Genomic DNA, 23,494 nt, shown 5'->3' on the forward strand with positions numbered 1-23,494 from the left:
TAAATCTTTCTTCTTCCAATACTGCGCCACCAAGAGTCTTGCTGCCGTTATTAAATACAGAACCAAATTAGTCTCTGCTGCTGTAAAGTCAATACATATACCCAGTAAAAACAACTGGGGGGTGAATTTTATCCTTCTTTTGAAGATGTTTTGCAGGATCCACCATATTTTTAACCAAAATGCCTTGACATTATGACATGTCCACCATATATGAAAATATGTAGCATCACAAGAACCACATCTCCAACATTTAGGTTGAACATTTGGATACATAGAGGCAAGCTTTTTAGGATCTAGGTGCCATCTATAAAACATCTTATAAAAATTTTCTCTCAAGTTTTGTGCTTGTGTAAATTTCACATTTCTTACCCAGATTCTTTCCCATGTTTCAAGCATTATTGGTCCCTCGATATTCTGAGCCCATTTTATCATACAATCCTTAATCAGTTCCGTTTCAGAATCCATCTGTATTAATACATTATATATCCTCTTTATATGCATTGAGCTTTGATCTCTTATTTGTTTAAACAAATTATCCTCAACTTTTACAAAGCCAATTTTTTGATCTGTTTTCCACCTAGCCTGTAGTTGACCATACTGAAACCACGTTTGAACTACCTTCTCTTCTTTAAGTACCTCTAAAGATTTTAGTTGCATCACCCCTCTTTCTGAGATAAGAAGTTGTCTATAGGTGGTTCTATCGTGTTTTTGTTCTACATTCATATTTTCAATTGCATGTCTAGGAATTGCCCACATGGGCACTTTATCATTTAATTTATGTTGATATTTTTTCCAAACCCGCAATAAAGCATTTCTTAAGATATGATTTTTAAATTTCTTATCCATTTTTTTGTTAAATAACAGGTAAGCATGCCAACCATATAACAAGTCATATCCCTCGATATTCAAAATTCTGTCATTAGTTAGATGAATCCAGTCACTAATTGCAGATAATGCCACTGCGTCGTAGTATAATTTTAAGTTAGGTAATTTCAATCCTCCTCTTTCACGTGCATCTTGCATTATTTTCATCTTTACCCTCGGCTTCTTTCCTGCCCACACAAATTTGTTGATACCCTTCTGCCATTCTGAAAGATTCGCATCTCTTTTAAGTATTGGTAACATTTGAAAAAGAAATAAAAATTTTGGTAAAATGTTCATTTTTACTGCCGCTATTCTACCCAGCAAGGACAAATGCAGTTTTTCCCACCTTTTCAACTCCAACTGTATACTGTGCCAAAGTGGTTCATAATTATGCTTATATAATTTCCCATTTGAGATTAAAATATTAACTCCAAGATATTTAACTTTTTTAACTACCTCACATCTTAGCATCGCCCCCAGTTCTTCCTTCTGTTTGATAGTCATATTTATAGCTAATATTTCGGTTTTTCCTAGATTTATTTTAAATCCCGAGACTTGACCATATTGATTGATCGTGTTCAATAATACCCTACTAGATTCCTGCGGTTGTTCCAATATTATAACCAGATCATCCGCAAATGCACGGACTCTATATTCTTGCTGTCTAATTTTAATCCCTTTTAGACCGCCCAAGCCCCGTATCTTATTCAACAGTATTTCCAAAGTTATAATAAACAATAATGGGGACAGAGGACAGCCCTGTCTTGTACCTTTTTCAATTTGAAAGGAGTCTGTCAGACTTCCATTGACAATGATCTGGGCTGTTTGCTGCTGATATATTGCACCAATTGACCGTAAAAAGCCATCTCCTATCTGCATTTTTTGCAATGTCTTCAGCAGGAATTGCCAATTAACTCGATCAAAGGCTTTCTCCGCATCCAAAAATATGAATGCGGCCGGGATTTGATTGTTCTTTCCCAGGTATTCTAAAGCGTTAATAATTAATCTAACGTTGTTCTTCATCTGTCTGCCCTGTATAAAACCAGTTTGATCAGTATGTATCAATTGTTGAATTACCACCATTAGCCTATTTGCTAATATTTTAGTAAAAATTTTATAATCTACATTGAGTAATGAAATAGGTCTATAATTTTTTGGTTGGGTAAGGTCTTGGTCTTCTTTGGGTATCAACGATATGAACGCAGTCTTCCACGAAGGGGGCACTTTCCCTCCCGATTGAATTTTATTGAATAGTTCTCTGAGGGGTTCTACCATTTCTAACTGTAAATTTTTATAATAAACAGCTGTTAAACCATCTGTGCCTGGTGCTTTCCCTAACTTTAATTGTTTAATTGCCTGCAAAATTTCCCCAGAGGTTATAGGTTGATTCAGCTTATGCCTATGTTCTTCTCTAACTAGGGGGATTTTCTCTTTATCTAGGTATTTGTCTATATCTACGTCCTTAATTTTATCCCCTTTATACAACTCTGTAAAAAATTCCCGAAATACCTTTTGAATCTCTTCCTGTTGAAACACTTCCTTCCCTCTGTAACACAATTTGGATACATTTCGAGCTTTCCTTTTTTTTCTAATCTGATAAGCCAACCACCTACCGGGTTTATTTGCATTGCAGAAAGTATTATGTTTAGCATATAATAAACTGGTGGCTACCTGGTCAGAGATCAGCATATCAAACTGAGATTTTAATATAGCAATTGTTTCCCTAATCTTTGTATCTCCTGGATTCAATGTTAATTCTGACTCTTTCCCTTTAATTTCCTCTTCCAATTCTTTTCGTTTTTGCCCTTGTTTGTGTCTATGTATTTTGTTTATATTCATTAATACTCCTCTCATATACGCTTTGCTTGCATCCCATACATATTCCATAGATGTACCCTTATTCATATTGAGAACAAAATATTCCGATAGCAATTTTTTACAATCATTAACATACTTTTCATATCTAAATAAGTTTTCATTCAACCTCCAGGACCTTCTTGCCTGGGCTACCCTTCCCAATTCCATCCAGACTGGATTATGATCTGAAAGAACTCTCGCCATAATCTTTGTCTTCTTCACCCTGCAGAGTAAATCATTTGTAATTAGTATAAAATCAATCCTTGAAAGAGATTGATGTCTGTTGGAAAAAAAGGTAAAGTCATATTCTTCTGCATGCCTCTCGCGCCAAGCGTCTCGCAATTCAAAGTCGTCCAGCATGTCAAAAAAGGATTTGGGTAACTTAGCTCGGAATTTGGTGTTCGGGCGAGATGTCTTCTTATCTCTTTTGGTGTCGATCACGCCATTCCAGTCACCCAATAATATACAAGACTCAAAGTCCCACTGTACTAATTTAGCATGGAGATTTCTATAAAATCCATCTTGTTGTTGATTAGGAGCATAAATTCCCAAAAGTAACGTCTTTTTCCCTTCTAAGATTAAATCTAATGCAATATATCTTCCAAAGGGATCTGCTTCAATTAGCTCAGCTTTAATGTCTTTTCTTAAGTATACTACTATGCCGTTTTTCTTTTCCATGGCTGAGGTCGCAAAATGTTGGCCCAGTTTGGGGTTAAACAAATATTTTTGATCGGTTGATTTGATATGAGTTTCTTGCAAACAAATTATGTCATTCTTAAACTGTTTGAGATAATGAAATATTTTCTTTCTTTTCTGTGGAGAGTTCAGTCCGTTAACATTCCATGTCAAAATCTTAGTTGTCATTTTTGGTTGCCTGAAGCTTTTTTAGAGCCTCCCGCAAGGCCTGTCTCACCTTTGGTTTGGCTCCTCCCACAGCTTCTGAGCTTGTTGCAGTAGCTCCTTGATCAGTGGCCAACGATTGTTGAGATTGTTGCATAGTAGCTTGTTTATCCGTTTGTCTGGTGGTCATACGGTTGGATCTTTTTTCCTTGACTCCTTGCCCTTCCGGGAGAGGGAGATGATACATTTTATCTGATGGTTGTGTGGTTTGCTGTTTATCTTGTTCATCTCGTGGTTTTTCACCATATCCCGAAGATTCAGGGTATCCCATCTTCAGAATCTTATGATAGAAATCACGAGCTTTCCATACAGAACTGAGACGATATCTTTGTTTGTCCATTGTAACTATAATACCGAATGGGGCATCCCATCTGTACTGTATCTGACGCTTTCTGAGCTCTTCCACCAGAAAAACATAATCTCTTCTGGCTCTTAGCATCTGAGGTGGTATTTCTTTCAAAACAATCAGGTCCTGTCCACCAATTTGAAGCTTAGTATTATAAGACTCTTGTAATATCATATTTCTAGATTCTCTTGTAACAAAGTATATTACCACATCTCGGGGAAGTTGCCTTTGTTTTGCCGCCCACGAGTTAACACGAAAAGTCTTGTCAATCTGCCAATCAAAATTGGATCCCGGTTTTCCCACCAGACGGTCAAAAGCTTCAGAAAACATTTGCTTTAAGTTCTCCTGCTTTTCTTCACGCAGCCCCCTCACTCTTAATGCAAGCTCCATCTGCTTATACTGTATCATAATAATTTGTTTTTCAGCATTATCAATTTTTTGTTCCACCACTTCAGTTTTGGATATCAGGTTAGTTTTAGCTTCATTGAGAATTTCTAAATTATCTTCCATTCCAGAAATATATTCTGTTATCACATTTACAATTCCCATCATATTATCATTCATTTTAGTGACCCTAGTATTGAATTTGTCATATAGAACTTCCATCTCATTCCTTATTTCATCTTTGAACTCTCTAAGCATTTCTAGATTCTGTTCTCTGGATTCTCTAAACATTTCTAAGTTCTGTTCTCTGGATTCTTTGAACATTTCCAGGAAAAATTCTTTTGTTAGTACGTCTCCACTAGGGGGCATAGATGGTGAGGGCTGCAACTTTGTGCCAGGTATGGGAGACGTTTTCGGAGGTAATTTCACAGAGGTTGATTTGGATGCCATTATATTTTGGTTTTAATTATTTATTCTAAATTGCTAATCCACTGTGCTATTTGGAGAAAAAGAAATTCCTCCCCTCCCCTTTTTTTTTTTACAAAGGGTTTTACGGAGGGTTTCAAAAGAGAAAGTCCGTTTGGAATGTTTGGAATGTCTCTGTATCAACAACAAAGAGTCTTTGAAGGCTTTAAGGGAGTAGGTCTAATTAGATTATAAGAGGTTATTCCTTTGATTCTGTACCAGGAAGCCGGAGATAACAAATGCAGAAGCTGTAAACGCCATTTTGAAGACAATTAAACAAAAGAGATTTTTATAACATTGAAGCTGGTATTTCAGATAGAGAAAAGTTTTAAAGTTCACAAGTTTGGTCTTTGCTCGTATTGATTTTTAATAGTCTGTTTTCTAAAGATTGTCCTAAGGGGGAGGGGTTCCTGTCTTGTGCTGTAAATAACAGCTGCGAAGTTCAGGTCGGAGTTGAATGACTCAGCTTTGGGTTGATCCTCCCCCTCCGTCCATAGCCCGAAAAGAAACAAACTGTGAACTTCAAAGAAGATTCTTACCAGCTGAGATTCCTCACTGCTTTTTTCTTGTCTGAAAAAAGAGTTATCTTCTTGATATTGAGTAGATAACGAACCAGAACTCTGGGGGCAGCTCTGTTAAGCTGCCGACGGCGACAGGCCCCTCCCCGGAAGTCAATAGGCCACAATTCTCATGTGCTGAATTCCAATGCTTCTTGCGTGAATGGGGAATCAGGCACAAACCCACAAGCCCTTATCACCCACAGGCCAATGGCCTAGCAGAGAAGTATGTTGGCATAGTCAGATCCATTATACAGAAAGCACATCATCAGGGCAGGATGTGTACTTAGGCCTATTAAACTATCATGCAACACCCATTGAGGGTTTATGCTCACCTGCACAGCTGCTAAGGGGGAGAACATTGAGGACCACTGAGGAAGATGTAATGATGTCTATGCTTTATCTTTTATCTCAAGTTCAATTGCTATGCCCAGTTCTTTATACATGTTAGGAAACAGTTAACATTTCTAGTCATGTGATCTGGGGGCAGGAAGTTGTTGTAAGATGGTTACTGCTGAGTAAAGACAAGCTTATGGTTCAAGCTCCTTGCTGTCTGCCTTTATATTGTGTTAAATCATCACAGAAGTGACCCTTGCAAGCCCCAGTCACTGTGTCCTTCACTCCCACCCTCTTTTCTCCCAAATCCACAGGAAAAAGCTCCTAGACCAGAAACAAGGTTCCCAGAGCTGGAGAACTGCATTTACTGTAGAATAAGAAGAAAAACCTCACAACTTTAAAAACTCAGGAAGAAACCCTCTCCTCCTCTTCCACGTGGCTGCTTCAGAACTAAAGAAGCCTAGTAATTGAGCAGGGAAGCTACTATGGGAGAGATCAAATGCCAACCAGTCCTGAAGATTTAAGCTGTGGGCTCCCCCTTTTCTTCCTTCCTTTCCAGTGAGCGGCAGTTTGCAGGGTCTGAAATTTACTTTCCTTTTCTGCCTTTGCCTGCTTCCCAGCCAAGGAATGCTGCTTCTTTTGCTGCCTCCCTACAAAAAGAACCTCTCTTTCTTTTTCTTTCTTTCCTTCTCATCTTCCTTCCTAACTTCCCTGCCTGCCTCCTTTTTTTTGGCAAAAGTTTTTTATTTTTTTAACATACATATAATATAATCCAAAGTATACCACTACATCTTAACAAACATTTTTTGAATATTCAATAATATATCAATTCCTCTTGCCATCAAGCCTCTTCAATTTTTATTTGCTCTTTTGCTTTCCATACATCATATTATAGTCTATTTCATCTTCCACTCCTCTCCTCTCCCTCTCTCCTCCCTACTTTCTTTCTTCCCTCTGCCATCTCTCTCTTCTCTACTTCCCCTTGCTCTCTCCCTCTCCTCTCCCCTCTTTCCACACCTTCCCTCACTCTCTCTTTCCCTCTTTTTATCTCCCTTCCATTCTCTATTTTACTTGGTATATTTCCACCTTTTGGCAAACCCCATTTAATATCAGTGGGGTTAATAATTATATTCCAAAAGAAAAAGGAAGAAAAAGAACTATTTTCCATATTACTAGTTTTTCTTTTAAAGGTATACCTTTATACAAATTCCATTTGGTCCCCCAACCCCCACCCCCTAAAAACCTCTTTTTGGGGTGAAGTGCAAGATGGATTCAAGTTTCCAGCTATCCTCATAATACTGTTATATATTTATACAGCATTAAGCGTCCATATTTTAGTCTCATATTGTAACTTTAAATATATATTGTTAGGCATATTTCCAAGTTCTTCCTCCATTTTTTTTCTCTCCTCTGGTAACTTTCCCAACTAATATTTTTCTTATTTGTAACCCAGCATAATCATTTCACATTCCATTATTAATACATATCAACTGGCCTACTATCTTTATTCACTTTAATGAATCTATCTTTAATTCCTCTTTACTTGCAATCTTTCTATACTATACACACACATTACATTTCAGTGTTAGTTAATTAATGTTCAAATAGCATATGCTTTACACACGTTCACCTTTCCCCACTAATTATTATTATCTATGTGCGTATTTCCCTTCTTCCTTCCAAAAACTGGTAGATGATACCAATTTTTATTTTCCCTTCCATTTATTTTTAAAGAATCTTAAATCCCAATCTCTGAACTTCTCCTTACTCCCAATCTTTTTTGTGAGTTTTTGCTGTACCATTCGTCGTACCCTCTTCAGGATTTCCTTTGGTCTCCTCGGCCTATTTTCCCTTTTTCTTTTCTTATTATATTTTTCCCCTGTAATGAACTTTCTTTCATCTGCTCAATTCTTTCCTTTTCCTTTCTTTTTTTTTGGGGGTGGGGGAGGCGACACCCTTTTCTCTTTTCGTTATGCCACTATTAAATCCAATGAGATCCTTTATCTGTTTATTATTTCCTTCACTTTCTCTTGCTTTTTCTATATTTTGGCTTTCATTTCCACTTCTTTCCATAATATTCAGCCTATCGTCCTTTCTCAACCCAAATGATTCACACATATTTTTCAACATTTCACATATTTCTTTAAGATACCACCCCTCCATATTGCCCAATTTTTAATTTGCTATTTTCCTTCTTCAAATCGTATCCCAATTCTTTACACTTCAAAACTCCCACTTTTTTCTTATCCACCAACTCCAGTCCAGTTCAAATTTTCCCCTTCAAACAAAAAAGGGAAAAGATTTCATTGTAAAAGAATGTCGTCAAACAGCCTGTGCCTGATTCAAAGTTCCAAAGTCCTCACCATCAAAATCAGCTCTTTCATTTTTGTTGTTTCTGCCAGATAAGCGTTCTTTCTGGTAGAAATGTAAATGTAACCTTTAACTCCACAGAGACACAAAATGCAAATTGTAGCAAGGGAGCAGGGGAGGGTTTTTTTAAAATCGTATTGAAATCGTGTTGAAAGCAAGCTTCCTGGTCTTTGTTGTTATACTCTGGCTATAAGCTTTTTCAGCTCTTGATTTCGTTTCCTTTGTTTCTGCCTGATGAGGGTTCTTCTTCTGATAGGTGCCTCCACTTCTTAGTATTTTTCCCAGTCAGATATCTTAAATCTTAAATGCAGTCTTTAATCTTTAACTCCACAGGAGCAAAGAATACAAATTGTAGTAGAGAAGTGGGGGTGGGTGGTGGGGTGGGTCAGTATTCTTCTTCAATTTTAAGTCATGGTCCGTCCCCCTTCAGCTCCTTCACAAGGTTTGGAGTTTATCAATTAACCACTATTAAAGCAAAGTCTTCCCATGTTTCAAATTCAACTAGAGAAAAGATCCCCCCCCCCTATATTACAGAAATATCCAGTCCTTTTTAAAATTCCACCTCCTAAGCTAGATAAACAGTCTGTTCTCTTTGGGCTTTAATGTTTTTAAACCACCATCTTTTTTCCTTTTCTCTTTATTTTACCATGCTGTTCCCAATTTCTCCATTTATGCTATTTTACGTTTGACTTCTCTACCAATAACAACTCCACTCTTATTCTATCAGTAGGTTTTAAATCTTCTCACCCAGTCTTGTCACTTTGTCCAGCCATCGCTCCTGCACTCATGCTTAGCCCAGTTGCCTCCAACTTTGTCGCAGACATTTTACAATGCCTGCCCCCCCCCCCCCCCCCCCCCCCCCCCCCGGTCAGAAAGCTAGTCTCTGGCTTTTGAGGAACCAGTTTCTTCCCTCTTGGCTCTTCGAGACGCAGCTCTTTTTTCAACTTTTGTTCAAGAAGGCTCTGGTCTAAAAGAACGCCCCCCCCCCCCCGGCAATGGTTTGTCAGCCCTGGATTTCACAGGAGCCCTTGGGAGCCCCTCTTCCAGTCTGTCTCATTGCGGCGCTAAGTGGAAATCCCCTGCCTGCCTCCTTCTCATTCCCATCTCATTCCAGAGTTTGGCAATGCTGCCAGCTATGGCTTTCCCATGTGGGGCGGGGTAGGGGCAGTCCCAATGAAAGGGATGCCACACAGGCTGCAATGCTGGGACTTTTTGGCCTTCCTGGCCTCCAGAAGCCTTCTGCCAGCACAAAATAGTCTTGTTTTTGGCCTTCCCCTCCCCCAACCTCCAGTAGCTCTTCACCTTACCTTCTAATTCCTGCTCACAAAGGTCAGTCCTGAACATGGCCGAATGGTGGGGGCCAGTGGGTGGGTTGAGTGATGTGGACGGGGCAGCCTCGTGGTCCTGCATGGGCTGGATTAATGGCTTCAGTGGGTCATAGCTGGCCCGTGGACTGTAATTTGAGGACCCATGGTCTATAAAGATGAATGTGCAAATAGAAATATGTATTATTATTCACAGCAAAAAAGGTAAAGTTGATTAAATTAATTGCTTTATTCAAAGAAATTAATATATCTAATTTTGTTTTTATTTGGAAACTGCTTCTGGATTTTGTGCTTATGATAAAAAAAGGAAACTGATTTTGGTTTTGCCGAATAGATAGGTTTGTTCTTATAGAAATAGCTAGTCTATGTTTTATTCAGAGGTGGTATTCAGCAGTTTCTGACCAGTTCTGGAGAACCAGTAGCAGAAATTTTGAGTAGTTTGGAGAACCGGTAAATACCACCTATGACTGGCCCCACCCCCATCTTCTCTGTCTCCCGAGTCCCAGCTGATCGGGAGGAAATGGGGATTTTGCAGTAACCTTTTCCTGGAGTGGGGTGGGAATGGAGATTTTACAGTATCCTTCCCCTGCCATGCTCATTAAGCCACGCCCACCAAGACACAAACACAGAACCGGTAGTACACATTTTGAATCCCACACTGATTTTATTGTATAAAACTATAAAGTTGAGGATGTAATATTATTATCTTCTATACTGCTCAAGAGAATTGGAAGTCAATGCCTTTTTTCTTTTTCCCTTTCTACTGCACACGCCTGCTGCCAATTACCTCCCAAAGACCCGTCAGATCACACAGGGTCGGCCTCCTCCGGGTTCCGTCCACCAGCCAATGCCATCTGGCTACTACCCGGGGGAGGGCCTTCTCTGCAGCAGCTCCGGCCCTTTGGAATGAACTCCCCGCGGAGATCCGGACCCTCACCTCTCTCCAGGCCTTCCGGAAAGCCGTCAAAACCTGGCTGTGCTGGTAGGCATGGGGTTGATGAGTTCCCCTCCCCTCTCGACTGGTATGGCTGTGTGATTTTTGTGTATTTTAATTATGTGCATTGTTGTTTATGTTCCCTTTCCCCTTTGAGTTGTTCGCCGCCCTGAGTCCCTCCTGGAGAAGGGCGGCATACAAATAAACCAAAACCGAAACTGAAACTTTTCTCTCCCTTTTCCATTCCTCCAGTTACCGTTATTTTCTTTTTCTCTTGTATGTTATATTCTGACAAGCTAATACAAATTGAATATGGGAGGCGGAGCTGATGTTACAACAATACGATGTGCGATCTTGGAGCTCCAGGATGGCCGTCGATATATCTGCTGCTGGACAGTCCTTTTGGACCTAAACCATCCCGTAGAGACGGTGATAGAGAAGGGCACATCCTGCTAATCCTGGGGACATTGCAAAGTCCTTGGTAGATCCAGGAGAAGCCCTTTCTTCTGGCGACAAAAAAGGAGCCATTGAAGCTGCTAAAAGTTGGGACAGCTCCAGAAACAGAAGACTAGCAGGAGAGATAGTGTGCTGAATTGGTGAGCTATTTTTTTTTACTCTTAGATGAGAGAACACCCCAAAAATTTAAAGTAAAGTTAAAATTGTAGATAGAAGAGATCAAGTGGCGAGATTAAGCCTGAATCAAACTTAGTGTGTTATTTTTCTTTAATTCTTTTACTGCTGGAATTTCTACAAACATTTATTTTTTAAACTGGAGTGATTTTATTTTTCTCTTTTTTTAAGATTTTCATTCATTTTCTCTTTTCAACGCCCTATAATATTTTCTTGTTTAATTTTTTCTTTCTTTCCTGGAATATAAAAAATATAAAAAGGGAAGTGAAATAGATGAAAAGAAATAACACTGCCGCTTAGAGACTTGGAAATATTGTTTTTCTTCTCTACATTTGAGCATTTGATAATCTTGTGCAAAGTAAGAGATGGTGTTACACTTCAAGGACTCTGATTTTGTTTATTGAAAATGATAGCAGGAAGAGCAGATGTTTATACAGGTGTTTCTCTGGGTACTATCAGAGTGAAAAGCTTGGAGTGGGGAAAAAAGATTGCACTGAACTGGGAAAGAGAACAGTTAACTTTGTTTGGAAAAGAGCCTTGGATTTTACAGTGGCAGTGTGCACTATTGGAAGGAAAAGATCAATACAGACAATGTTGCAACAGAGAAAAGAAAAGGAAGTGACATTGCAGATGATAATACAAGAAATTTAAAAAATACAAGTAACAACAGAGAGCATTGAAAAAAGATTGGAGATTATTGGACAAAGAACAGAAAAAATAGATGAAAAAAATTAGAATACTCACCAAACAATGATGAAATATAAGGACAGATCTCAAAAAACTGAAGAAAGGGATGAACAAAGAGATAAGAAAATTGGAGATATTGACAGCAGAATGAGTGCTGTTGAAAAAGATAAGAATATTGGAATGGGTGATCGATAGACTAGAATTTTACCTCAGATTCCAGAAGATAGAAGAAGAAAAGGGAGAAAATTTGGCAGAAGTAATGATAGAAATTATTGCAGAAGCATTGGTGATAACTAAAGGGAAGATGATGGAAGGAACAGATGAGGAGTTTCGAGCCTTCGCAAGGTATGCAGTGAAATATAAGTTGCCAAGAGATGTCCATACAAGATTTACTAAAAAAGCAATTAGAATACAAATACCACAAATGGCAAGAAATAAAAGATTGCACTACTATTGGATGGATACAGGATGATGTAATTAAATGTTATAACAAAAATTAATTTGAATTTATTTAAAGTTAGAATATTTTGTATAAAAGGAAGTAATAATAGTTATAGTAAAACAAATGATTATTTATTTATTTATTTATTTATTTATTTATTTATTTATTTATTTATTAGACACATTTATATGCTGCCCAAGCCTGAAGGACTCCGGGCGTCTTACAAAAATAAAGAGAAAAAACACATAACGAAACACATAACAAAAGAAACAGTTTAAAAACAACAACACCTCATACATTCATTCTAATTGGGGCTGGACCTCAACAGTGAGGTCAACAGCCAGGCCTGCCGGAACAGCCAAGTTTTTACAGCTTTCCTGGAGGCCATGAGAGTGGGTATGGTCTGGATCTCCGGGGTAGCTGATTCCAGAGAGTCGGAGCAGCCACAGAGAAGGCTCTCCTCCGAGGGCCCGCCAGCCGACACTGTCTGGCTGACAGCATCTGAAGGAGGCCCAATCTGTGGGATCTGGCCGCTGGGAGGTATGTGGCAGCAGGCGGTCTCAAAGGTATTCTGGCCCTAAATCATGTAGGGCTTTAAAGGTGATAACCAACACCTTGAATTGTGTCTGGAGACCAATTGGTAGCCAGTGCAGCTCGCGGAGGACAGGTTAATAATGATAATACTGTATACATATATATTAGATTGATAATATGAGATTTTATATAATTTGTAAGTGAGGACTATGGAGAAGATGCATAAAAGTTTGCTAACCAAAGATAATTTTTTTTATAAAACATGGGACTTATCTTATTAATGGTTAGACAAAGAATTTTATAAAGATGTATTAATACTGGATGGATTTAGGATGATGTAATGAAATGTTATAATATAAATTTACCTAAAAGTAGAATATCTCACATAAAATGAAATAATGACAATTATAGTCAAATAAATGTATAATAATTGTATACATATATATATCAGATTGATAATACAAGATTCTATATAAAGTGTAAGTGAAGACTATGGTGAGAATGTACAAAAAAGTTTTATAACCAATCTACACACTGTATGGAATTGGAAGATGTTTTTATGTTTTATGTTTGTCTGTACTTGTTTGTTTAAAAATAAAATTGCTTTTTTAAAAAAAACAAATTGAATATAAGAAAAAGAAAAGCACGTATGGGGACCTCCCTCCCTTCTTTTTTTATGACCAACACTGCAAGAACTACTCTGCAGCTTTCCCCATAAGGATTTTGGGTGGGATTAATATTCACAACAGCTTCTTACATAATGGGGAGGGAGAGGGAAGGATCTGATCATGCTGAATTAGCTTTAAACATGAACAGAATCACTTACCTGATGAATCTGGCAATTGGTGAGCATCAACATCTACAAATGAAGATGGACTGAATTAATGAAATACAAATTATAAAAATAGGTAAATTCAGAGCATTTTTTAAAAAAACAGGTAAATACATGGGTTATAGAGTTAAACAGCAACTGTGTCTATATTTACAATGTATATTAGATTTCTTATCTTACAGTTCCTATGCATTTCTATACATTTCTTTTTGGAAGAGCGAGAACTACTATTAAACCACTCCTTCCACTAAAACATTCCAAAAGGATATCAAAATCACTGATATAAAAGGCCATCCAGAGGTCAAGGAGGGTTAGGACAGAAGTCAATTTCTCACTCCCATTAGAAGACATCTATTAGTCCTCTAGACTAGTGGTGGGATTCAAAATGTTTCACTACCAGTACTGTGGGCATGACTTGATGGGTGTGACATGGCTTGGTGAGTGTGGCTTAGTGGGCATGGCAGGGGAAGGATACTGCAAAATCCCCATTCCCACTCCACTCCAGGGGAAGGATACTGCAAAATCTCCATATCCACCCCATGCTAGGGGAAGGATACTGCAAAATTCCCCTTCCCTCTCCACCCCATTAACCTGCTTTCCGGCTCAGTTCTCCTGTGCAAGGCAACAAAAAAAGACCCAGCCAAGCAGCTGGGACTCAGGAGGCAGTGAATAGACTGGGGGCGGGGACAGCCAGAGGTGGTATTTTCTGGTTCTCCAAACTACTCAAAACTTCCGCTACCTGTTCACCAGAACTGGTCAGAACCGGCTAAATGCCACCTCTGCTCTAGGCCATCTCAGTGCTAGATCCCAACCTAAAACATGATGGGAAAGGATCTAGGTAATCATTTCCTCCAGGGCTCTTCAAAGTTCCACCACTGGTTTGGCAGCATTTTTCATCCTGTTGATCTCTGCAGAAAGTCCCCACCTTTCATCATCTTCATATCTGCTTTTCAATCCTGGTTTGTTTTTAATATGTGAAAGTTGAAGGTAGAACACCTTGCATGCCCAAAGGTGGGCACTTTGAGGTGTTGGGTGGTGTATCATAACATTACACAATTTATTTTCCAAGTATCTTAAATGTGAGCAGTTTTGCATATCATTTTTATCAAAGCAAAACCCCTAACTAGGATACCAGTTGTTTTGTGTCTTTCCAATTGTCTGTAAGTTTCTTCTTTTTAGAAGCCAAGTGAACTCTTCACTGTATTTCAGCTGAATGTAAATTGGGTTTCAATGATGCCATGTCAGCCATTCAATCTTGGTAGTCTTTTCTTCTCTAGCCTAAGTAATTTAATGGAATTATAGACCCCCTAGATCTTTGGGCAACTCTTTGAGGATGGGTGGGTTGTTTAAGAATGCTGATGTTTCTATGTTAAGCTGCTTCCATCAGTAAGCCTCGCCCAGGAAGCCATCCGAGAAAAAGTCAGGCAAACTAAAGCAGATCTTCAGGATGCATCAAGTCATAAATGGGATTTCTCCTTGTGATTAAGAATGGTTCTGGGATACTTCTTAGCTCCCAGTTTTTGGATCTTCAGTATAGAAATGTATTCAGGGGTTTCTAGATATTTGGCGACTATCCTTTCCCAAGTCATCTTTCATTTCATTTCAACCTGGAGCTCCTGTCACAGAATGCTGTCTTTGGATTCAATCTGGGTCAGTCACCAGAACCAGAAGTTTTGTTTTACAAGCTGCAGCCCATCTTCAGGGAACTTTACTCCAGCAGACTGCATGTTCTGGCCATTCTGTGTTATTTATATGGTGTCTATTGTATGTAGCTATTTAGATATTGATTGGGGTGCTGATGGCTGGCTATTAAGTGGTTGGCTGTTTGCTTGTGCTGCCAAGGTCTCACCTCCTAAGTATTTGATAAGCTGGTGCTAAATCTGCATTCATATTGACTGATGAGGGGCTCTTTTACCAATCAATCACCTCCCTGGCTGTTTTTGTCCCTGCTCATGCAACAATCTTAGTAGCTACAAATGCTATCATTCTTTTCTGGCTCCACCAAGCATTACATACCCTGCTCTCTTCCTTAACAGCAACAAAGCATCACTACCTGTAATATATTATAATACTGTATCAGCTCAGGAAACATGAATGGTCTAAATCATGGTCGTCTCATGACCTGGTAACTTTCAGGTTCAACTATCGCCTCTACACAGAGGCTTCACCCATTTGACTAATCTGCCTCCAGCAAATTAATGGGTGCAAGTGATGGTGAATTCATCCCTGATGCACAGAATGTTCTTGGCATCTTTTAAAGATTTTCTGATGCATCACCTCCTCATGAAGCCATTCATAGATCCCATTGATCTGGACACTGACTAGTACTGATTATGTTACCTAGTTTGGGTAATAAAATATTTGCAAGTTTAGGATAGGATAGGATATTACAGAATAGAATGAGTTGGAAGAGACCTTGGAGGTCTTCTAGTCCAGCCCCCTGCTTAGGCAGGAAACCCTATACCACTTCAGGCAAATGGTTATCCAATCTCGTCTTAAAAACTTCCAGTGCTGGAACATCTAAAACTTCTGGAGGCAAGTTGTTCCACTGCTTGATTGTTCTAACTGTCAGGAAATTTCTCCCTAGTTCTAAGTTGCTTCTCTCCTTAATTAGTTTCCACCCATTGCTTCTTGTTTTACTCTCAGGAGCTTTGGAGAATAGTTTCACTCCATATTCTTTGTGGCAACCCTTGAGATATTGGAACACTGCTATTGTGTCTCTCTTAGTCCTTCTTTTCATTAAACTAGACATACCCAGTTCCTGCAACTGTTCCTCATATGTTTTAGCCTCCAGTCCCCTAATCATCTTTGTTACTCTTCTCTGCATTTTTCTAGAGTCTCAATATATTTTTTACATCGTGGTGACCAAAACTGAACGCAGTATTCCAAGTGTGGCCTTATCAAGGCATTATATTGTGGTATTAACACTTCATGGGATCTTGATTCTATCCCTCTGTTTATGCAGCCTAGAACTGTGTTGGCACGCTGCTGGCTCATATTTAAATGGTTGTCCACTAGGACTCCAAGATCCATCTCACAGTTACTACTATTGAGCAAGGTATCCCATATACTGTACCTGTGCATTTTGTTTTTCTTGCCTAAATGTGAAACCTTACTTTTTTCACTAATTTCATTCTATTAGATAGTGCCCAATGTTTAGGTTTGTCAAGTTTCTTCTGTATCTTTAGCCTATCTTCTGGAGTGTTAGCTACTCCTGCCAGCTTGATGTCATCTGCAAATTTGATGAGTTCCCCATCTATCCCCTTGTTCAAGTCATTGATGTTGAAGAATACTGAGTCTAAAACAGAGCCTTGGGGTACTCCACTGCATACCTCCCTCCATGTAGATGCAACTCCATTGAGGACTACACGTTGAGTGTGTTTGGTCAGCCAGGTATGATCCTTCTGGTGGTGATGCTGTCTAACCCACATTTTTCTACTTTATCTAGTAGTAGGCTATGGTCTACTTTATCAAATGCCTTACTAAGTCCAAGTAAATTATATCAACCATATTCCTCTGGTCCACTAATTTTATCACTTTATCAAAGAATGCAATAAGATTAGTTTGGCATGATCTGTTTTTGACAAACTCATGTTGGCTTTTGGTTATTACTTTGTTTGCTTCTAGGTGTTCACTGATTCATTGCTTGATTATCTTTTCCAGAAACTTCCCTGGTATTGAGGTCAGGCTGATAGGTCTGTAGTTTCCTGGATCTATTTTTTTCCGTTTTTTGAAGATGGGAACTACATCAGCTCTTTTCCAGTCGTCTGGCAGTTCCCCGGTGCTCTAGGATCTTTGAAAGATATAGTTCAGTAGTTCTGAGATCTCGTCTGCCAATTCCTTCAGAACCCTGGGGTGTAATCCATCTGGTCCTGGTTATTTGAACTCATCAAGGGTAGACATGTACTCACTTACCATTTTATTCTCTATTTTAACGTGTTTCTAATCTGTTTTTAATGGTGCTGTTTTTGATAGGTTGGACTGTTTTTTTCCCCTTTGTGTAAAGACAGATGCAAAAAATGAGTTAAGTAGTTCTGCTTTCTCCCTGATGCTTGTCACCTTCTTGTCACTTTCTCCCAGCAATGAATCAATTCTTTTCTTGACTTTTTTGTTTTGTAAGAAAACAATCTGGGAGAACACCAAGGATCCCACATGTCAGAGTTTAACTACAAACATTCTATTCTTTATTGGATGCTTTCCATCCAGTCTTGCAACTTTCCTTCTTAGGGAGGATGGTTGAGAAGGTGGTGGCATTGCAACCTCAGACTATCCTGGAGCAAATGGATTATTCTACCCTTTTCACTTTGAAGCCCACATACATAAACAGCATTGGTCATAGTCATGAATGACATCTGGTAGAATAGGAATGGACATAATGCATCCATCCTTGCTTTTCCTGACCTCTTAGTTGTTTTTGTTACCATGGTATCACTTTGGGCTAATTTAGGGAGTTGGAGGTGAGTGTTCTGTGCTGGTTTGCCTCCTTCCTCTAAGGCTGGTCCCAATTAGTGTTGATGGGGAGTGAGAATTCTAGCTCACAGCCCTCTTTTGAGGGTTGTTGCAGGACTCAGTGCTTTCTCCCATACTTTTTAACATCTACATGATCTATATTGATGTACATGAAACCGCCATCATCTATTGCTTGAGATGAGATATCATTAGTATGTGCGTGATACCTCAGTTATATATCTCCCTCCCAGGGGAAGTGACAGATGCTATGAATATTCTCTCACAGTACCTGGAGACTGTGGAGGCCTGAATGGGGAACAACTTAAAATGAACCTTGATAAGACAAAGTGGCTGTGGTTGAGCCCCTCTGCATTCAGGAGTTTAGCATCTTTGGTCTTCAATAGGGCTGTACTTCCCCAGACAAAAATCATGCATAATCTGGGGGTCCTCCTATATTCACAGCTCCTGCTCAAAGAATAGCAGCTTCAACTAGGTGAACCTTTGCTGAACTGCATACTGTGCACCAGTTATGCCCTTTCTTGGATAGGGAGGATCGCCATTTGGTCACTCATGCCCTGGTCATCTGCCATTTGAACAATGTGGCTCTACACGGGGTGACTCTTGAATGGGTAGCTGCTTCACTGGTACAAAGTATGGCCTCACAGGCAATCTTGACTGCTCAAAGAATAGCACGTGCAACACCTTTGCTGCATGAGTTTCATAGGATGCCAGTCTACTTCTGGGTCCAATTCAAAGTATTGGTTATACCTTTAAAGCCCTACATGGCATGGGGCCAAGCTACTTTCAGAACCATCTTAATCCCATTAATTCAGGACATCCCATCCTCTCAGGCAGGTAAGGTATGCTGTGGACCCCATCAGTTCTCTGCCATTGTTCCTTCCATGAGGAACATTCTTTTCCCAATGTGAGGCAGGCTCCCCTCCCCTGGTCCATCGGAAAAGTATAAAAACACGACTCTGAGGCCTTCCTTGGGGCACACAGAAGAGCATGCCACTATAGAGAGAGTTAGCACCCTGAAAGTCTTTTAATTGATTTTAATAATTCTTGCCTTTTTAAATTGTAAATGTTATCTATCAGATTTTTATGTTTTTATATTTTTTTACTTGTATATTATATCAAGTCTATTTTTTAGGGAGAGGCACAGTTTTAATAATTTGATAAATAAATAAAACCTTTAAGAATCTCCTTTAAATTTAGATCAATGAACTGTTTTGTTGAAGTTGGTTTTCTTTTCTTTTCAGTGATAGGAAAGTGTCAAATTGAGTGACAGAGCAGATGCTTCCCTTAGGTTTGATTTCAGGTCCAAGATTAGAAGGAAAAGCTAGAAGTTCTTCTCTAAAATTCCAGGGAGCCACTGTCAAGCCTAGTCAATATCAATGAATATTGACACAATTCGGTGGAGACAGTTTCCCAGATCACAATTGGTGTTTATTTCTAGTTGATCTTACATGGGAGAACTTTTCTGTAATATGTTCAAGTTTCTTACCTTTCTGTAAAGTTTCCTCAAGTTTTCTAGCAACATCATTTATGTTGCTTTTTTGAAGGACACGAATGCACACCTTTGGAGCGTCTTCTCCATAATAGTGAATCAGGAGATCTACAACTTCTTGCTGATTAGCTTTCTCCAAAGAAGCTGTAACAATGTTTGGCTTTTCATTGTAGTCAATACCCTTTAGCCACCATTTAAAATCCTTAAATTGCTTCTCAAGGAGGTCACACAATGTTTTGTAAAGCTCTTCTCTCACAGTGTTGTTCATGTCAGTTATAATAGATTATATCTGACCTAAAATTAAAATTAGAGAAATTAATATTTTATAGGAAATGTCAAGTGTGAGTACAGCAAAGTTTTGGGGAAGTTTGTCTCAAAACTGCTGCCTATGCATTCAGGGGAATGGCTTCCCCAAAGCCTAGAGAGAATGCCAGCTGATTAAGAGAGAGGCCCAGCCCACAAGAGCTTCCTTCTTTGCAGAACACCATCACGGGATGGACCACTGAGCTTCCTTCCTAGTCGACTCTACTTTCTCTTCCTCTTCTGGAGTAAATAGTAGGTCTTTTCCCACAGATTTAGTAAGCCCGGGTCTATTTTTTATTTCAAGATTAATTTTTTATCCCAGTTTCTCATTGAAATTAGTCATTTTCTTCTCTTAAAAGACCAAAGAGGAAATACACTCTTAATTATAAATCAGGCCTTCAAATCAGAAAGCTATTCAACAATGTTGTCCTCTTATTGTGAGTCTCTTTTCCAGAAGGCACCTCTCCTTGGTCTGCTAGAACATATAATTAAGCGACAAAAAAATTCTGGAAGCTAAAACAAATTAATCTATAAAACCAAATGCACACAATGACTTTTTTTGAACAGGTTCTCATTCAGAAAGAGAGAGATTGCAGCCATACATTTTAAATAAAGAAATTGTTGTACTCTGACTCTATATTTCCAAAAAGTAGTATTCTTGATTAGTTCTTGCAAAATGTAACATAGATGTTTAATTGAGAACTGAAATAGACTCTTGAGATTTGTTGCCTACCCAATTCAAGAGCACAGAAAGTGGCTAAGAAGGCTCCCACCCATTCACGAATTGCAATGGGAGGGGGAGCCTTGAAAACAGATATTCTCTATGAGAAGATCCCACTGCAGAACAAGAGGCATCCACTCTCATAGCCTCTGGTCTATGACTGTTCCAGAAGGCCTTTGAGACTGCACTGTTGTGGGATTTCTGGTGGCATGAATGGAATTATTGCTATTCTACTATATGATTAACTTCACTTTTAGAATATATACTAAATTTTATTATATTGTGTTCTTTTATTGCTGAACAGGATTTTGTGGTATCTCCTATATACTGTACCATTTAACAATTTCAGTGGAGGGCGCCACTGCCACACATTCCTAAATATATGAACAAATATAGAGACAAAAAAATGCTGTTCTGGAGAACCCCTTTAGAAATATTTTGGGGTTCGGATTTTTTTAAAGTCTTGTTTTTAGTCAATGAGAAACCAGTTTACTATCCTCACTGCAACCCCCCCCCCCTTTAGATGCTTCCGAGGAGGTCAGGATAGGCAAACAATAGTCTCCCGACGATAGCAGATCCAAACTTCCAGCATTCTTATTCCAACCCTTCTTGCAGAGACTCTAATGAGAGCCCGTGATGGACCACAACAAACTCCAGTCCACATCAGTTTCTCCCTTGGTAGCTCTACAACAATCAGGAGCAGTGCACAAGACAAACCTCTCTCCTTCCCTACAACTTTCTCTTGAGGCTAAATGGTGTGGGGAGTGTCTTCAACTCCACCCCCCACCCCCAGCCACTTTCCCAATTTGGCAGCTCCAACATGCTGTACTTTGTTAAGCAGACTCAGATTCAACAGACAAGATCTGACATATCACATTTGGCCTGATCTATGTTACCCTTTCCATTCAGTTCACCCATTAGCCTTGGCCATAACCTAGCCACCGCCCTTCCTGATCTCTATTTGTCTGCTAAGGTTAGGAACAGAAGTACTTCAAAGGCTGTTCAAAAACAAACAGAAGCCCCACAGATCAAACCAGGCTGGGGTTCCCACCCTCTGCATCTGGCTCATAGTGCTGTGCACGCCTGACAGGCAAGACCTTTTTCTTTCTTCCCCAGAGGGCACATTTCCTGCTATACTAATGCCCCAGCCTTCTTCATCTCTCCTCCTGAAGCATGTGATTAAACATTAAAAGCACAGGCAGGTTGAGCTCTACACAGCATTTCAGCTCACTTAAAGTTTGTAAATATGAAATCATAGGAATTTCATCCCAGTATCAGGTATACACACCTTGTATGAGGAGCCAGATCTTGATGACCTCCAAGCAAAACGTAGGGAAAAAAAAATCTCTTATGCTTATAGGCTGATGGTGGAAATAAGGATCCCTCTATTGCCAAACCCTTTCCAAGCTCAGACGCAGGGCCCCCTTCTTTCCCGGAGACGTTTCCTCCCTATACAAATTATGCTGAAAAGTCTTCCTGAAAGGCCTTATATTTTTGCAAAGCATTGACTGCCCAGTCTCCCCCCCTCCCTCAAACACACACACGTGTTACACGAAATTCAACCTTCCTATATTTAAGCACTTAGGATGGCAACCTTACCTTTTTGTGGCAAAAAATGGGAGTCTGAAAGTAAATTTGTCCTGAATTTGTAAACAGATGGGTAAAGCGTTGCCCTTCGCAAGCCCCCAATAAAAGCGCTTTCGTTTTCAAGTGTTCCTCCCTTCTTCCCTTGTACTTTATTTTGTGAGTCATGAAGTATCTGCTCCAAAAGAGGAAACAGTTCACAGCAGTTCTGCTTAACCAATACAAAACAAGAGGGCTGTAAAAGCCTTGAAAAAAATGCCTTTAAAGGTTGAAATGAAGATCAGCGCTGCTTCGCTTAATGTCTTCCACACTTTTCCTGATTTTTTTTTCTCAACCTCCTACAGAGTTGCAATAACAGAAAATGGTTTCTGAGCACGTGCAGATTCTTTTTCTCCTCTTTACAAGAGAGGGAGGAGGCCAAGGGCTTGGAGGAGTGTAAAAGGCAGATAAAGCTCTTTTCCCGAGGGCATCCTTGCTGCTCTAAAAAAAGGTTCCCCTCCTTACCCCTCCCCTCACTTCTGTGGTAGAAATATTTGCCTAACTTCCATGCTTCTGTCAATTCCTTTCTTCTTCTTTTTTTAATAATTTTTTTTAATTTTTTTGTTACATAAACAACACATACCCACTACAGTAGGGGGGAAAAAAGTCCAAACAAAAAAGAACAAAAAACAAAACAGAGAAAAAACCCCAAAAAAACACAACAAGTATATGTTACAATAAAAGTATATCAGCTGTTTACAAGTTTTTGTGCATCTCTTCCCTTAATTCATATTTATTCAAATATCTTAACTCAAATGTTTACCCAGGGACGTGCAGTCACTAGAGGCAAGGGAGGTGGAGCCTCCCCAGTCTCCTGAGAGAAAGGAAAGAGTTTTAAATATATTTTTTTTTGATGAATTAAAGCCAGGATAGTTGCTACCAGATTTCAAGTCACAGTGGCTTGGTGTCTGCTCTCAGTGTTAATTAGGAGGAAGCCAGAGAACTCGGGGCCTCTTTTGCTTAAGGAATTTTTTGCCTTTTAAAAGTTAAGGCGGAGTTAAAAAGCAAAAGATTTAATATGCAAAAGAGGCACTGATTCTCCCGCCTCCTGATCTGGGAGCAGCGAATCATGTCTTGCACTTGAGCGACTGCGCAAGTGCAAGGGTGATTCTGGAGAGGTTTTTCTTTCACCAGCTGCCATTTCTTCTGCAGCCAGCCCAGCACCGAGCGGGGAGGACGACGAGGAGGAGGAGGAGAAGAGCGGTGAGCCCTTGTGGCTGGCTGGGGAGGGACTCACCGCTCTTCTCCCAGCCAGCCAGCCACTCACCCCCACCCGACCTGCTCCCTGCTTGGCTGGCCGGCACAAATACTCACCGCTCTTCTCCTCCCAGCCAGCCAGCCACCCACCCCCACCCGACCTGCTCCCAGCTGGCACAAAGACTCACCGCTCTTCTCCTCCCAGCCAGCCAGCCACCCGACCTGCTC

The 23,494-nt window shown here is 39.6% G+C and overlaps 1 protein-coding gene across 1 annotated transcript; it reads right to left on the bottom strand.

Annotated features, from left to right (window-relative positions):
• Positions 1-8,972: 8,972 nt before the first annotated feature.
• Positions 8,973-22,431, bottom strand: LOC116513895. Its single transcript, XM_032225197.1, has 4 exons — positions 22,046-22,431; positions 19,420-19,716; positions 13,458-13,490; positions 8,973-9,554 (listed from the first exon to the last, which is right to left on the bottom strand). Exons 2-4 carry the CDS (start codon positions 19,688-19,690, stop codon positions 9,133-9,135), a joined length of 726 nt encoding a protein of 241 aa, XP_032081088.1. The 5' UTR covers positions 19,691-19,716; positions 22,046-22,431; the 3' UTR covers positions 8,973-9,132.
• Between the last annotated feature and the right edge of the window lie 1,063 nt (positions 22,432-23,494).

The sequence above is a fragment of the Thamnophis elegans genome, chromosome 1 (genome assembly GCF_009769535.1).
Source record: "Thamnophis elegans isolate rThaEle1 chromosome 1, rThaEle1.pri, whole genome shotgun sequence".
Taxonomy (NCBI): Eukaryota; Metazoa; Chordata; class Lepidosauria; order Squamata; family Colubridae; genus Thamnophis; species Thamnophis elegans.

Bases quoted from the DNA above. Each gene is read 5' to 3' on its own strand.
- LOC116513895 (XM_032225197.1), bottom strand. From the start codon at position 19,690: ATGAACAACACTGTGAGAGAAGAGCTTTACAAAACATTGTGTGACCTC. The intron at 13,491-19,419 runs GTAAGAAACTTG...CTTCATTTGTAG, and splicing joins TGAGGAAACTTTACAGAAAG to ATGTTGATGCTCACCAATTG. The intron at 9,555-13,457 runs GTAAGTGATTCT...TCATCTTTATAG, and splicing joins CCAATTGCCAGATTCATCAG to ACCATGGGTCCTCAAATTAC.